Source organism: Myripristis murdjan, chromosome 4, assembly GCF_902150065.1.
Source record: "Myripristis murdjan chromosome 4, fMyrMur1.1, whole genome shotgun sequence".
Taxonomy (NCBI): Eukaryota; Metazoa; Chordata; class Actinopteri; order Holocentriformes; family Holocentridae; genus Myripristis; species Myripristis murdjan.
Genome location: NC_043983.1, coordinates 11,719,449 through 11,735,465, shown reverse-complemented (window position 1 = coordinate 11,735,465; position 16,017 = coordinate 11,719,449). Strand labels below are relative to the sequence as shown.

General features: G+C 41.6%; 2 protein-coding genes and 1 long non-coding RNA gene across 5 annotated transcripts in view; all 3 read right to left on the bottom strand.

Annotated features, from left to right (window-relative positions):
* qsox1 (quiescin Q6 sulfhydryl oxidase 1) overlaps positions 1-7,738 on the bottom strand; it is a 28,551-nt gene extending 20,813 nt beyond the window's left edge. The window contains exons 1-6 of the mRNA XM_030049211.1: positions 7,209-7,738; positions 5,958-6,058; positions 3,965-4,013; positions 2,828-2,930; positions 1,551-1,641; positions 983-1,128 (exon numbers count right to left, since the gene is read on the bottom strand). Coding sequence (XP_029905071.1) covers positions 983-1,128; positions 1,551-1,641; positions 2,828-2,930; positions 3,965-4,013; positions 5,958-6,058; positions 7,209-7,500 — 782 coding nt within the window. The 5' untranslated portion in view covers positions 7,501-7,738. The remainder of the gene's footprint in view (positions 1-982; positions 1,129-1,550; positions 1,642-2,827; positions 2,931-3,964; positions 4,014-5,957; positions 6,059-7,208) is intronic.
* Positions 1-16,017, bottom strand: part of LOC115357640 (uncharacterized) — a 249,917-nt gene that overhangs the window by 161,182 nt on the left and 72,718 nt on the right. The window lies entirely within an intron of this gene.
* cep350 (centrosomal protein 350) overlaps positions 8,634-16,017 on the bottom strand; it is a 53,811-nt gene continuing 46,427 nt past the window's right edge. For all 3 annotated transcript variants that reach the window (XM_030049207.1, XM_030049209.1, XM_030049208.1), the window contains 5 exons: positions 14,026-15,971; positions 12,941-13,468; positions 12,332-12,478; positions 11,855-11,977; positions 8,634-11,636 (listed from right to left, as the gene is read on the bottom strand). In XM_030049207.1, coding sequence (XP_029905067.1) covers positions 11,469-11,636; positions 11,855-11,977; positions 12,332-12,478; positions 12,941-13,468; positions 14,026-15,971 — 2,912 coding nt within the window. In that variant the 3' untranslated portion in view covers positions 8,634-11,468. The remainder of the gene's footprint in view (positions 11,637-11,854; positions 11,978-12,331; positions 12,479-12,940; positions 13,469-14,025; positions 15,972-16,017) is intronic.

The window sequence follows — 16,017 nt, the reverse complement described above, 5'->3', positions numbered from 1 at the left end:
CCATCCATACAATATCATCACAGTATCGATATCAAGATATTCGGTCAAAATATCATGATATGCACATAGAGAGCAGCTACAGCTACAGTGGAGAGTCAAGGGAGATGGAGATACACTGCAAACTGGTGAGTCTACAAGAAGCCTTGCTGATTTATTCTTAGGTGTTGACACTGAAACGTGACAGCTAAAACTTCTGTTTCATATCGCTGAATTTCTTTCTGATTATAAACCATTGTTCTGTGCTGAGAGTATCTCCCAGTGATGTTAGTTACAAAATATAGAACGAAATTTACAACATTAAACAAATCTCTGTGAAGCCTCACCACCTGTCGTACTCTATGGGTGTACCCAGTAGTCGAGTTGTAAAAAAAAATTCAGGGGGGGATGGTCAATTTTTTTCACTTGATGAAAAGTGAGGATGGCAGTTTTACAGGAGGGATGATTTGACCGTTTTTATTTCAGGGGGGATGCCATCCACCCTCATCCCCCCTCAGCTCGAGTACTGGGTGTTGACATCGCCTCCCACCAAAGACCAGGCACCCTGCCTCTCAGTCAGGCTTCACTGAGATTTACATTTGGGGGTTTAGTTTCTCTTTAATGTGTTTTTGGCTGCAGTTTTTTTCTACTGAGCTGTCATCGCTGTGGTCTGTTTGCACTGAACTTCCTTGAGATCATTTGTCAAACAGTGTGTCCAATACTGCGACGTCTTTTTCATTTTTTTTTTTTTTCCTGATGATTAAGTTTGAATTTCAGTGAGTTTTCTTTGTCTGTTAGACCACAGAAACTCTCACTGCGAACGCACAGTTCTTCCTGTTCTAAACAAAATCACTTTTGTTGCCTCCAGAAATGCAAAAGCAATATTAAAAGTGATGAAAACTCTTGACTCTCCTCTTTGCTGTAATGTTGAAGCCTCCTTATACTAACCATGACGGAGTGTCTTACACACTGTAATTTAATATTTATTATTAGAATAATGACTCACACGTTGAGCCTGGTGAAGTTGCCTCCAGGGTAGTAGAGGTAGCAGGACGGGAACTCGGTCACTCCTAGTTTGGCTACCAGAGCCTCCTCAGTGCTCAGGACCCTCCGCACCGCAATGTTGTCATATTGTAACAGGTCCAAGGTTACCTGGAAATTGGAGCAAACACACACACACACACACACACACACACACACAAAAGAAAAACAAGAGAAACGAGATAAAGCATTTTCATTCGTGTTTTTAGTTACACATCAGCACCCTATTTCTGTTATATATCATGTCTGACAATGTTTGCTCAGTGAGTCATCAACCACCGAGAGGTTTTCATTTCTACCAAACACCAGCTGATTTCACTGACTAGTTCTCCTGTTTTGCGTCAGGCTACTTAGTGAAGTCAGCTGCTGTAGAGTTTGGTTGGAACTTATGTCGAGCAGGCGGAAAGAAAAACAGGCCAGTTGTATTATTCACTAGTTCTGAAATCACGCATCTCCCTTCTGCTGCCCAGGAAGAGAAAATATTTCAGAGGAGGAGGAAAACACAAGTTGGCCTGTTGGAAACCAGCTCTTACCTCTCGGCCAATGTAAGATTTAGAGTCTTCGAAGATGAGGGCCAGGTATTCAACACTGTTGGTCTCAAAGAAGATGTCGATTTCTGCTTGGCTGGAGAGAGAGGAGCACACAAACACTTAAGGCTGGAATCCCAAACACAAGAGAAGCAACGAAGAGCATAAAAAGTGATTTGATACTGATATAGTACATATCACTAGGAAGAAATAAACATGTATAGTTTATCTCTGTAAAAAAGAGAAACCTCCAAAAGACACTTGAAATACATCAATATTTTAATTATTACAAACTTTATCTAGATTTCAGTTACAAACATCATCCAAGGAAACTTTTCAAGGTATCAAACCAAGTTTATCAAAAAGTCTTTGTAATTGACTTTTTAATCGCTTTTGATCTCACTTTTTCCCACGTAACCACCACAGGACCCCTTTCCATTTGAAGAGCACCCAAACCTACACAAGACAAGGTGAGAACGCAAAGGGACTTACGTCTACACGTCATTTTAATTATAAAAACAGGAAGAGAACCTGACAATAACAAGGGTGCAGGGTAACAGAAGATAACAGTGATGGTGCTTTCACTCTGACGCTGAAAGGAGAAGTAGAAAACATAGTTGCTGGTATGCAGAAGACACTGTATTTCCTGTTTCCTTTCACTGCATCAGCATAATGATAACTTGGTGTAAGACTCTGAACACATGCATGGGAGCATGTGGGCATGGCCTGCAAAGTGTTGGGTAACTGAAACGTTGGTGAAACTTCAGTGATAAGGTAACTGAGTCATGTGTTCCAGCATGAGGTGGTGCAAAGTATCAGAATTCAAGTAGCACATAACAACAAGAGGGACACGGGAAACTAAAAGAAGCAGAATTTACAGCAGCAGACATGATGTGCAAACATGAGTGGCATTTACATTACCAAGTCTACTGAAGGCCAGATTCAGATTCAAACAACTTTTAAGCATTTTAGCCAGTTATTGCAACACCATATGGCAAATCTGCTCTGAATTTGTCCAGCGGCCATCAGGGCAGCATTAATATCACGGTGGCAAGTTTTGGAAATATTGGCAGTGTAGAAATGAGCTCTCCAGTGCCCCCATGTTGTTTGAATGAGACTGACACAAAGACTGCCATGGCGCAACAGTGCAATGTGACAGCCTTGTCCCACAGCAAGACATGTACACATTTACCTTCTTTCTCTGTCAGCAGCCAAAAATCGACAAGGAAAATGTTTGTACCTGGTTCTGTGTATATGCATTTGTGTGTGTGTGGGTGTCTCACCTAGTTGGCTCCAGAGGGGGGCAGGCTGGGGGCCAGGGGTCCTCGTGAGATTCCAACGCATCTATGATCCTCTGACGGAGGCCTCGAACCTCTCGGGGGAAACCTGCCGGTCAGACGGCATCAGAAGATCATCGTACAGTGGTGGAAGTTTACGCTCTGAAGCCACATGGATATTTGCTGATATAAACGCATGATTCGCAGAACATGCATGCATACAAGCCCAACACTAAGCTCAATAACCTGCAATGAAACTCATGCCTGTGCCACTCTGTGTTTCTTGTGTGGCATTAGATTGAACTTGAATGGAGGTGTGAGACTGCTGTATAATATCAATCTGGCAGGTGAAAGATGTACATGTGTGTAGATACACCATGTTGAGTTTCTAGAATGAGGTACATATATACACTGCATGCTGGGGTTGATCAGCAGGTATATAGTATTATTACTCCTGGGTTCCCATGCACCCTTGAATGTCAAATTAAAAGATTTTTCAATGACTTTAAAGGGCAGAACTTTTGCACACCTATGGATCAAAACCATAGGTCGACAAAGACAGAGCAAAAGACTTGCAGTCAGAGATATTTAATAATTTTAATAACCTGATGAAGGTCACTGTAATGAAATGGTGTTATTAAATATCTCTGACAGCAAGTGAAGTGGACAGTGAGTTTTTTTTTTTTCTCTGTCAAGGTCTCGTTTGGTGAAATTCATTAACCAAAAACAAGCATGTTTTTGGGTAAAACATGACAGAGGTCAAAATTAGACAGAGGCATTTTCTTAGCTTTTAAGAAAACCTAATGAAATCATTCATTTTGAACCTGCAGATCTCCATCAGAGGGATTCCCACAGCGTGGGAGATGTTAATGCAGAGCACTGACGCAGATTAATGAATATGAGTGCTATATTTGAATCTGGAAAAGTCAAGTAATTTCAAGACCATCCGTTCATTTTCAAAATATTTTTAAAAGGCCTTATTTTATTTTCAAGGCCCGCAAGAGCCCTGTCACTCGGACATGACACTCACTGAGGCCACATGTGTTCTCTGTGAAAGCCAAAAGAGATGGAGTCTCTAAGTACACAAAACTAAGGCCTCTTTATTTTCACTGGCATGAAGTGCTTCAGCGTGTGTAGCAATACCTCCAAAAGCCAGTCCAGTAGAATCACCCTTGGAATAAGCATGGAAGAACTGTGAAGTGAGAGAGAGAGAGAGAGAGAGAAAGAGAGAGAGATAGAAAAATAGGAAGAATTAACATCACATCTGACTGCTTTCACATCACCATGAAATCGGCAAAGCGATGTTGTGTAAGGTAGAGAGAGAGAGAGAGAGTGAGACAGCCTTCCTCTCTGCCCTCCTTGACCCCCAAATCCCTCCTAGTTAAAATCAGTCGCAGATGTTGAAGCTCCACGGTGATTTCACACAGAAGGAGCTCTTTCATAGAGCTTTCACAGGTTGACAGAGAGGGGAGAAAGGACTGCGAGTCTTTAACGCACTCCGAAGCCGACTGATCATGTACACTTACAAATATACATGCCAAAAGTTGAAAGCAGAGGCTCTTCTGCAGTCTGACTTCTGATTGTGCAAAAGTGAACTCTGCTGGGAACAGACTATTGCATTTGTCTTCATCTACATTCTGCTCTCATCCGTCATCACCTTCCCATCCAGAGAGCAACTTGTTTCCAAATGGGATATCCAGAATTTGCAAAAAAGAGCAGCCTACTCTTGCAGAGTGATAGCAGTAAATTAAAATGAATTCTCATGCTTTTTTTTTTTTTTTTTTTTTTTTTAAAGATAGTAGTCCTCCAGTGTTTCAGTACTGACACTTGTACAAAGAGGATCCTAGATATTTTAGATTTTACTGAATGGCAAACTTTAGCTGAACTTCTTTTTGCTCAAAACTGACATATGATGTTCTCTGTATATGGACTACACAATGAAGCACACATCAAGCTTGGACTGATAGGTACTGACAGTTTAGAGAGTGACAGTTTTTACATAGCATGATTTGCAAATTAAATGCAGTACACACCCTTGTATGCCCCATTGTAATCCAAACATTTTAGAGTGTATGCAAATACTGTAAGTCTTAAGGTCCGGCACTTAAACAGACAGTGCAACAAGTACCCTACTGACACACATGCTGAAGGAAAATAAACATTTCAGTGTGGTGGCAGGAAGGGGAAAGTCTTAAAAGCCTTTCCCTAATTCAAAAGAATATATGAGAGTGGCATGGGACTGCATGGGAGCAGCACCCTGGGAAGGATGTCTTTATGCAGTTTGGTACATGCTGTTCCCTGCTGAAGGCCACAGCATGGCAGAAAAACACTGCAGTTGGTTTTGATAATCTGCTATAGAAATAGCTGTGAAATACAGGCTTTTTACTTTTTTTTAAGTGTTTGGACTTCCTTCCTCTCTGATTTAAGCAACAATCCCAAACCAAACAGCCCCTTCAATACATGCTGCCACCTATCAGACCCCCTAAGAAGCACTCTCAATCCTCTCTTGTTTTAAAGACACATTTTATTGTCCGTGAACTGGTGACAGCAGTTGTTTTCTAAGGTGCTGGACAGAGCAAGAATAAATACCCATGTAATGAAAACAGCATTGTGAAACACTGGCTTCTGATCACACCCCTCAGGTTCCTACAGCCTTTCTTAAGTCAAATTCAAGCACTTTTCAAGCATATCCAAGGCACATTTTCAAGTCTTCCCAGCACCTTATGACTGTTTATGGCGACTCAAAATGATTATTTCACTTCTTCATCACATTAAATCAGATGTTATTGTGCTGTAGCCAACCAGAATTATGTTTAGTTAGAGCATGCTACAGAAGGGAGACAAATTCAAAGTTTTAAGTTTTTCATTGAGAATCCAACCCCTGATACATTGAAGTGTAAGTGTTTTCAAGGATTTCCAGCACCCAAAACAAACCCTGAGTTCATATTTTTAATGTCTGCTTAAACCAAGAGCAGGCACTTTGGGACAAACACGTTTCACCTCCTAATAGAATAAACCAGCCATTGTACACAGTGAAGTGAAAACGCTCTCCAGGCACAATGAAAGTTAAAACACAACATTTGGGCCAGGGCAAACAGGCATACTCTATTTTCCCAGTTCACACAGGACGGCCTACCTTTATGGTGGGGTAGCCTCTGATACCAAAACCAGTGCAGACCTTTCTGTTCTCCTCGACAGCACAGTCTATGGCTGCCAGATCCACAGCAGGTTTCCACTCTGAAGAACAGACAGGAAAAGGATAGTAAATATTTAGCGTGTGTCCTGTTGCATGGCTTGCATTGTCCACTTGTGCTGAGTAACTTCCATGTGTGCGAGTGTGTCTTCATGTTAACAAAGAAGTTGTCCATATGGACTTAGACGAATGGCACAAAAATCCTGTACAAGGAATGCACTTGGTACATGTATTATTTTGTATGTTTTAAGAATGTGGGACCATGACCATATAGGAGAGCCCATACTGATCAGCATTTCTACCAAAGCTGCCAAGTGAGTGATGAAGACAGGTCTGCATGTATGCAAATAATCCATCAATTTACATTCTATCCCATAGGTTAATTTTACTTCACACATTCAGGGAGCATAGCTGAACAGGGTTAGTGTTAACACAACTACTCTTGTGTCCCAAATTTCAGTTTTGTTTTGTACAGCTTCAAAAAAAAAAAAAAAAAAGAAAGAAAGAAAGGCATTTGACAGCTTACCAAAAGAGCAGTTGGCACTGTGTTATCTTTCTCTCTCCCTCTCTCTCTCATTCTCTCTCTCATTCTCTCTCTCCCTGTGTGTGTGTGAGTGTGTGTGTGTGTGTGTGTGTGTGTGTGTGTGTGTGTGTGTGTGTGTGTGTGTGTGTGTGTGTGTGTGTGTGTGTGCAGGACTGAAATACCCCATGACTGTGTTAGGCCCTCAGCCAAAATGGAAAAACTTTGCCCAGGACTATCATCCTAATCATATTCATTCACATTGCTCTGTAATATTTTCTTAGGCTCCTCAGCGGTGGAGGCAGCCTTCCTTTAGAGGATATGAAGGTGAGGTGTGGTGGCCTAGTGAATAGCATGAAAGCACATTAAATTAGATCACACGCTCCAATAAACAGAGCAACTACAGCTTGGTTGCTGTTGCTGTTTACATGTTGCCAACAAAAGGTAGATGGGAGACATGCACAATAAACAGCCTACAGGAACCATTTTGCACGTCTGCATCTATACTATATTATTCCTAACATTTTTTAACAAGCTCCTCTATATTTTATCATGTTTTCAAAACCATGCACACACACAGCAGCAAAACTGAAATTGGGAACCTATGGATCATCACAATGAATTTAACTATTTTAAGTCCCAGTCACAGCACTCGTTGCAGTGTCCGTACCAACCTTTAATATCTCTTGCAAGACTTTTGTAAACAGGAGAAAAGGCTATACAGTGGCCGCACCATGAAGCGTAAAACTCCACTACTATTGCTGCGGTGGAGTTGACCAAGACGGAGTCCACATTTTCCAGGGTTAAAACCTGGATCTGATCAGAGGCGGTGTACAGTCCGGCCTCCGCACTGGAGAGAAAAAGTAGACAAAGACACAACGAAACCGCAGATGTTACCAGCTTTCCTATATGGATGTGTATATCCCCGGTAAACCTAGACGTGGCACGGCTGCAGCGCCGCGCCATCTTCGCCTCGCTGCTGCTGACAGTCACTCCGGACGCACCAACTTTCAAGCTCTTGATCAGGAAAGTTAAGGCAACTTTTTCCTCTCTTGCGCCGGGGTTTCAGCAACCCTCCCCCTAGCGGACTTTTACTCCACCGAACAAACACACCACACTCCGAGCAAGTCCCATTCCTCAATTAACAAGATCGCCCTTTAAACCTGCGCGGAAATGTCTTATCACCATGAACTTGTTAGGCTACGTGTGATAATACGGACACTGGAAAATGACATGCGCGGCTGGTAGATATTCACACCGCCTCTCTAAAGCCTACATGTAAAATGTCACGTTTAATTAGCAGTGTTGGCATCCGATATCAAATCAATAACAAGAAGGCTATTGGCTGGGTTTTCTACTCCATTACCAGGGACACATGTTGGCTTAATGTGACCTGACAGCAGTCCAACACTTTCTTACATTCACAAACAAACACTTGATGCTGCTGCTCTCAGTTGGGACTGGGAACAAACTTAGACCTCACACTCTGAGATTAGTCAGACATAATTACTAGGACACTATACTATGATGATGATGGTGATGATGATGACGACTATAGCTATAGCTATAACTATAGCTGTAATCGTTGGTGGTACATACAGCAGCTGCCGCAGTACAGTTGATTATACTGTGAAAGGCTGTTGGAACTAATAATTATCCATACTAGTGGTGTAATGGCTCAGTTAATCCACGGTTCAGTTTGTATTGCGGTTTTTGTGTGGATTGTGGTTTCGGTTTGGCTTGTCTTGTACATTAGGGAGAAAACCTATTTGCAAAACAACATAATTCTGCTTGAACTATCTAAAGCAAACATAAAAATACTTTCAGTATGTTCATTAATTCATCATCTAAGTGTGTGGTGGTACGGTTCTCACACAGTGGTTGTTTGTAACAGTGCACCTTTCATCTCCCAGTTCGACACATAATAAACACTCAGTCAAGTAACTCAGCTGACCTGGAGGTCCAGCATTCACTGGTGAGAACTGAGTGGTGTGTATTGAACAGTTTAATTTTTTTCAGCTTGGTTTTTAATCCATACTGCACAGAAACTCTGTGTATACTTCATATTAAACCTCAAAACATTTCAACAAACGTTGTCGTTTAGATTCAGGAATAATGAAAGCTTTATTTACAATCTCAAAGTTCATTTCAGTTAACAAATATATACTATGTACACATTTGCAAAGGGAACAGTGTTTATTTTACAACAATCGTTCAGGCTACAGTGAACAGTGAATCAGATCGGACAGACAGACAGGAGACAGTCGAAATATATTTACACCCGTAAAATAATTGTACAAGTCTTCAAGTGCACTTCGCGCACACTCACAGCACATTATTATAAATATTCCTAAACATTTCAAAAGATGAGAAGGGATTTCTAGTCTAACTGGGTTAAATTGATTATCAAGTCATTTGTGCCTATTTTTTATATATTTTTTTTAATCACAGGGATCAAACTACACAATCTTTTAAGGTTGAAGGTGAAGCTGCTCAAGATCCTTCTTTATTTAAGATAAAGGTCTGTGAAGAAAACTGACCTCAGACCAGTGGATGGGACAAACAAACAGCTTCAAGCTTCATTTAAAATTCTCTTAGTCTAATCTTATTCACAAACTACATCAACAGTCTAAGCTGTTTGGCCCATACATATAAAATAATGTATATGACCAAATACTGCATAGTTACAAATGGGAAATTAACTTCCTCCCACATACAATCAACTCAAGAGGACAATCCTAGAGGGTTTACAATAAAGCCATGAGGGAAATGTTTCTTAGGTACTATTCATGTCACCATTACAGTTACATATGCCTACAGACCAGACACTGAGTCATACAGCATGGAGATAAGTATCAAAAGGTACATTTACAGACAAGGTTTTACATTACATAGTTTACAGTTTAGATATACACCTTAGCCACTATTAAAACAAACACCAGTGGGAGGAAAAGTACTTAATATGCAATGAGTCTTTCATTCCCACCAATTTAAGGTCACTTTTGCTAAAACAGACAGTACTGAGTATCAGGCGTTGTTTCACATGCCAATATGAGTTTGTACACACAGTATTATTATAATTATTATTATTCTTGGATTTAAGTAGTGAAGACAATGAGGACTTAAGTAAACTCTTGGGCATTGACTGTTCCAGGTGTTCGGCCATATCAGTCTATGACTCAAACTGCCCGAGTCAGCTGACCTGAGCCAATGTGTACGTGTGTAATGGAGTGAGCACAAGCTAGTTCCTGATACAGTTTATCAATAACATTAATCAACTGTGTCTAAATGCACAGAGGCAGAGATGACGCGGATAAGAAGCAGCTAACGTTTAGAGTGAGTCAGTGGTTCTGAAACTATCAGCATAGCAAACAGTTCCTCAGGCTGAATAGAGGACCAGGAAAATGGTAAGGCAGAAACTGAAACAGCTGTGGATCAGTTAGAGGAAAGAGTTGTCCTAAAGCATCAATTACACAATGGTAGTACACATCAGTTGAGAAACATTCAAAGAAAATAGGTCCAGAAGAAGTTGAGACATCAACAAAGTTCGTTATAAACAGACAGCTAAACTTAAAGAGGCACTTTAACCGAATGAAAGACTAACTGCATTCTGAATGCGAGCAATCACATCACCTTGCTACATTCTGATGGCCTATTTGAACAAGCCGACTGCTCGCTGTGTTGCAGCAACAGACTGAATAGACAGAAATGTCAATATGTGACTGGCTTACAGGTTTATGGGCAATTTTAAAGTTCAGATACAGCAACTTTTACCGCACTGCAACAAATGAAGAAACTTGACAACCATTGGCAACTTTAGCCAATATTTTACCGGCTAGAGAAAATAAATGGACCTTGGGTGTCTAGTTTCTTTACTGTCTGGCGGTGTGTATTTGTAAGGCTCAAATCCAGCATGTCAGCACTGTTCTATTAAATTATTCTACAACTAGTTAAGTAGAGCCTACAGCCTTTGTAGTGATGACCAACTGGACAATTGTGGGCGAGAACAAAGTCACACAGAACAGTTTTGATTAATTACTAATACTGCAATATTTAAATATTAAATAAAAATAGTTTCTTTGCATGTTCTTGTCTGGTTTCAATTACATTCCTTAAACCTCCTATACAATGTATTGCCATGTCCACATTCACATTTCCATTGTGCTTTAATAATTTCATTAGTTTTGCTTTACAAAATCTTAAAATTATCAACTCTTTTCTATGTTAATAAGATAACTTACAGTTTCAAATTCAAGTTCCTTTCCCCTCTAATCAAACATTTTTCAGTAATAAATATTACAATTTAGGAGGCAAAATGTTTAATAGTAATTCCTGATCTCAATAATGCTCTCATATACTTTTATCTGCTGTTCAATTTCCATGTTTTTAAAATCCATATATAGCTCCTTAAAGATCCAATACAAAATATAACTTACTTTTGCTCCAAGTGAACATTACAATGCAGTCCACTATGGAGGAATCAACTTAGCAGCATTGATGGACCATTAATGCTAAAAAGCGGTACAGTCCATTCTGTCAAAAAATCTACTCACTCTGAAACTGGCAATTACAAAGGAACCAGTTCAGGAGGGAAGACTTGAAACAAGACAATATTAAGGTTTAAGAAGGCTGGATTGATCAAGAGGTGTGTTGTGTGTACGACAGATTACACTGTCACTGTCCATCTGCTAACAGCTGTAGCAACTTCAGCAAATCCTACAATGACCTCATCACAGAAAATATTTAATAAGGAGCTGTAAAGCTGAGAGGTAATGGTTGGGACTGAAGGCATCAGAAGGTTGCTGTTGGCACATCAGCAATTGGAAGACCAAGCGGCTTTAGGTTGTCTGGAGTCGTCGTCTGGAGGTCACTGAGATGAGGAACAACTGGGATTGAGTTAGAGGTTACAGTTAACAATCCAAGCTGAAAAGCTCTCAGGAGAGGGCAGCTCTTTTGGCCCTCTTGTCACAGATTTGTGTCAGAACGTTTGCAGTGTCCTTCAGCAATGCATCAAAAACGCTGTCTGCCAGCTGCATCTTGACGAACAGCTCATCCTCGTCGTAGTTGATCCACTGAGCCTCCTCCTCATGGAGCTCCTGAACCTGAGACAAATGGGGGTCAATTAGCACAGTGACTAACTCATTATGGATGGTTACTGAGACACAAAGGGACACAAATAAATACAGTGGCAAAAAATGAACAGAACTGCGTTGAGTCAGGCTTTTGAGATAGGTTCAGTCTAAGTTAGGAAACACCACTTATTGTAAACATATGTCCTTATGAAGTCAGGTCAAATTAGCCTTCAGATTCCTGCTCCTACCAGTATATGATCCACTCTGTCCCGCTTCTTCCTGCCAAATTTGAGCATCTTCTGCCAGTCCATCTTCTGGTTCTGATCTTTTGTCAGGCCATACAGTTTCAGCACTTCTGTTGTGATGAATTCCTGTTTGACAAGTTAAAAAAACAAACATACATACAGCCACATTTCACTTCATCACATCTGTGTGTGTAACAGACATAACATTGTATTTGAATTTATACGGATGTAAGGCATTTAATCCAGGGTGGGGATTTAACAACAGCCAAATTATGACCATGATGGGTTGGTTTTCTATACTGCCAGACACAGTGGCAGATGACCAATCATAGGTTGGAGGTCCTATTTTATTCTAAAATCCTAGCTGGCTTTTAAAATACTTAGGGTAGCTAGCTAAAGTAGGGTTTTATGAGATTCAGTGCTCTGTGTAAAAATGCAGTGTCTTTTCCTGATGTTGATGAGTGGCCAGCTGCACCATACCTGGATTTTGGTGATGTCTCCAGGTGCCTTCACTCTGTGGAAAGCGGAGGAGTTGACTCGCCGTGGTTTGACCCACTGAGGCTGATGGGCATTGGGGTCTTCAGCATAGATCTCCTGGAGGATTTCCCACGTTAGGTCATACACAGCCTAAGAAAAAAATAAAAAAGAAAAGGCAAAAGGATTAGTTTAATCTGACAAAATAAAACATTATATAAGATGCCTGGGTTCAAGTGATCAAACAGCTTATAAGCTTATTAAAACTACAATAGGTAGATCCATAAGTTGGCATTGTTTGAATTCAGCAGAAGTAACTGTCATGCTGACTCAACATAAATCATAATCACACCACTGCTCTGGCATTTGCTTTCAATCAAATGTTGTGTTTTAGGCCTCTGATCAATTAAGGCAAACCCTGAAGCCGGAAAACCTCGCTCCAAGTTGTCAATCAGGCACACACTGAGGGGAGAAGGCGGTAAGAGCATTCCTCTTCCTGTTTTCCTTCAAACCTCACTACCATTGCTTTGAAATCAACAAGAACTTTATTTTCCATATCTGTCATCTATGAGGTTATCTTATTTCTTTACCAATGTATCCTGAGTTGCCTCTTACCTGCCTGTAGCTGCGGATGCAGAGGGCCTCCTGGTCCTGGCTGTTGGCCTCTTTGCCAAGATACTCCTGGGACGGCTTGGGGATGGGTGTCCCTGCAAGGCTCATCAAGCTGTCCTGTCCCAGCTTACAGCTCTCCCAAATCTCCTTGGTGGCAAAATGGACCAGCTTCTCTACCTCTGTGGCTGAGTGGGGCACCACCATGGCCGGCTGCTCAGGTAGCTTAGGAGGAAGGGGAAGAGGTAGCTCAGGCCTGGGTGGGGTCTTGACCTGCTGTTCCCCACCTGGCGCCGTGACAAGCCCACCCATGGCTGCTGCTGCTGCTGATGAGCCAGACCTTCCTCCTCCAAGTTTTGCCGCCTCCTCTACCTGTTTGAGTCTCTGTTGCTCCCTACGAGAACTGAGGCCAAAGTCCTCATCAAACCAGTCTTGTTCGTCACCCAGCTCGTCAAGCAGCTCACGGCTCAGCTCCAGCTCTGCTAGACGCTTGGCAAGCTCCTCTTGACCGCTGGCCCCCAAAACAGGACTCTCCTGTTGTGACAAAATACAGAAGAGTCAATTTCATGGTCTATTTCAAATTTCGATTACAACCATCCATACAATTACTATTCAGTTTGACCAGAATAGAACAAGTCCCTAATGGATATGCATTATAAATCAAGGACATTATGCTTCTGAACCACTCAAAAAGTGTCTTACTGACACAAAGGGTTACTGGCAGGGAATAGCACCAAATTCAATAATGTGTCAGCATAAAAGGAGTTGCTATTTGGACTTTGGAAGAGCACATCCCCATAACTGGGACTTTCCAGGTCAAATCAATAAAAACCACTTGTCAATAGTTTTAGGTATTGTGATAGATGGTGTTTCCACCAAAAACAAAGTGTCCACTGTGAAGTAATTTACTTCACTATGACCTTGTAGAAGTTGTTGAATAATGTTATCAAAACATCTCTATTCAATTATTTATTATTTATTTTATCACTAAATATATTGAGAGAACATTGAGAAATATATTGAGAGGACATTCATTTTACACATTGGGCTTGCATTAATATATTAGTAGATATGTGAAAATATGAACTTACTGGCCGGTTGCACAGCTCTGGAGATGACAACTCCTCCTTTTCCCCTTCCTTTTCAAGAAAGAAGGGCAGACTGTCCTTCTGTTTCACTGAGGAGACCCACTCCTTTTCCTCATGAGTTTTGCTAAACAGATCTCCATTCATCTGGTTGGCAGCTTTTATCTTCTGCTCTTTGGCCTTTTTCATATGAGTGAACTGTTCTACAGCATCTTTCACAAAGTTGTTGAGTAGCTCATCAGCAAAGGCGCCCAGTGAGTCTCTGCCCTTGTGTTCTTCCTCAGTACTCTTGACATCCCTGAGATCAGCAGGAGTGACATGCTTGAGGTGAGAGTCTGGGTCTTTCTTCTCAATGAGGGTAGTAATTTCCTTCAAGTTCTGCTTGTCAAGGCCCATCTTGTCCATGTCAGAGATGAGGAGAGTGGCTGGTGCATCTTCAAACTCCAAGATGATTTCTCTGTTGCTGCCATTGGGAACTGGATGCTCAAATTCTTTGTTATGTGAATTAAGATGGGAGTTTTCCCTTAGAGAGGTCTGGCTCTTCTGGTGTTGATCTGGATGGTCAAGCTCATCACGAAGCTCTTTATCTCCGGACTCACATTGCTTATGAGATGTTTCCTCTCCTTTACTCTTCAGATTTCTTTGTTTTTGTGATTGGCTTTCATCAATTTCATGTCTGCTCCTATCTTTATCTGGCAAGTCGTCGAAGAATGAGTCCTCATCCTCTGTAGTGTCTGTGAAGATCTCAAACTTCTCTGGGAGGTATGTAATCTTGTCAGGAGGAGCAAAGATACCATGACGCTCCTCACATTCAAAGTATACCACCCCATCATAGGTGCCATTGTTGCTCCCTTCAGACTTATCCAACTCCACACCTGCCCAGAAGCCATTGGCAAATTTGGTTGGACCTTTGAACCTCAGGGTGCCAGGCTGAACATTGCTCACGAGAACCCGGTCTCCAATGTTAAAGCTTGGCATCTCATCAATAACGGGAGATGGAGGGGTCTGAGAGGGAGAAATGGTTGGTGAGTGGCCGGAGTTGACAATGTTGTCCTTGGTGTCATCTTTACAGTCTCTGGTTTGGATGTGGAGGTCTAGCAGTCTTCCAGAGTGATGGCTATCTCCATTTGTTGCAGAATGTTGACTCAGTTCTTCAGAAATGTCCTCCTCCACCTCCTCTTCATCTTGGCTCTTATGTAGTGACTTTCTGGTATCCTCTGTAGGGGAAGGTGAGGCTAGAGAGACAAGTTTAGAGCTATGATGGTCCTCCCTGGGTGATGACTCCACTGATGACTCAAAGTCATCATGGTAGCCATCTCCTGAGAGAGGCGATGCCTCTGCATCCTTTACAGGTGCCTCCATTTTTGAAGAGAGGCTAACTAATTCAGGGGTACAGGAGTGGTCATGGGAGGAGGAACTGTAGCTTGGATGTGCTGAACCTTTAGGTTCAATAGCAGCCAAATGTGATTTGCTAGAGTGGGAAATTGTAGATTTGATTCCTTTTTCTGCCTCAGATGATTCCTTTGTCATCATTTGCTTATCTTCCAAGCTAACAGATGGAGAAATTCGGTGTTCTTCATTAATGGAGGTGGCATCATGTTTAGATATAGACAGTTTCTGCTGTGAGCTGAGCCTTTCTTCCTGTTCTAGTTTCAGAAGACATTCAGAATGTTGATCCTCAGACTTGAAACTCACTTCTACTTCTAAGTCCTCATGAATATCTGACCTATGATTAGACAAAATGTTCTTATTCCCAGAGTTAGTGACTTGTGACTGGTCATCCTTAGAAGCAGGCCAGGAAAGATCCTCTGGAGAGAGCAAGCCCCTCAGGCCTGAGGTAGGGCGATCTGGGCTGCCATGTACTGGGGTTGGAGTGACTGTTGGTGGGTCCTCATCAGACAATTCTTGAGGCACTGAGGTGGATCTACTATGACCACACGGAGTAAGGTTTTCTGTAAACACCACAACAGGAGAAAATGTTTTTTCAGAACACATGCT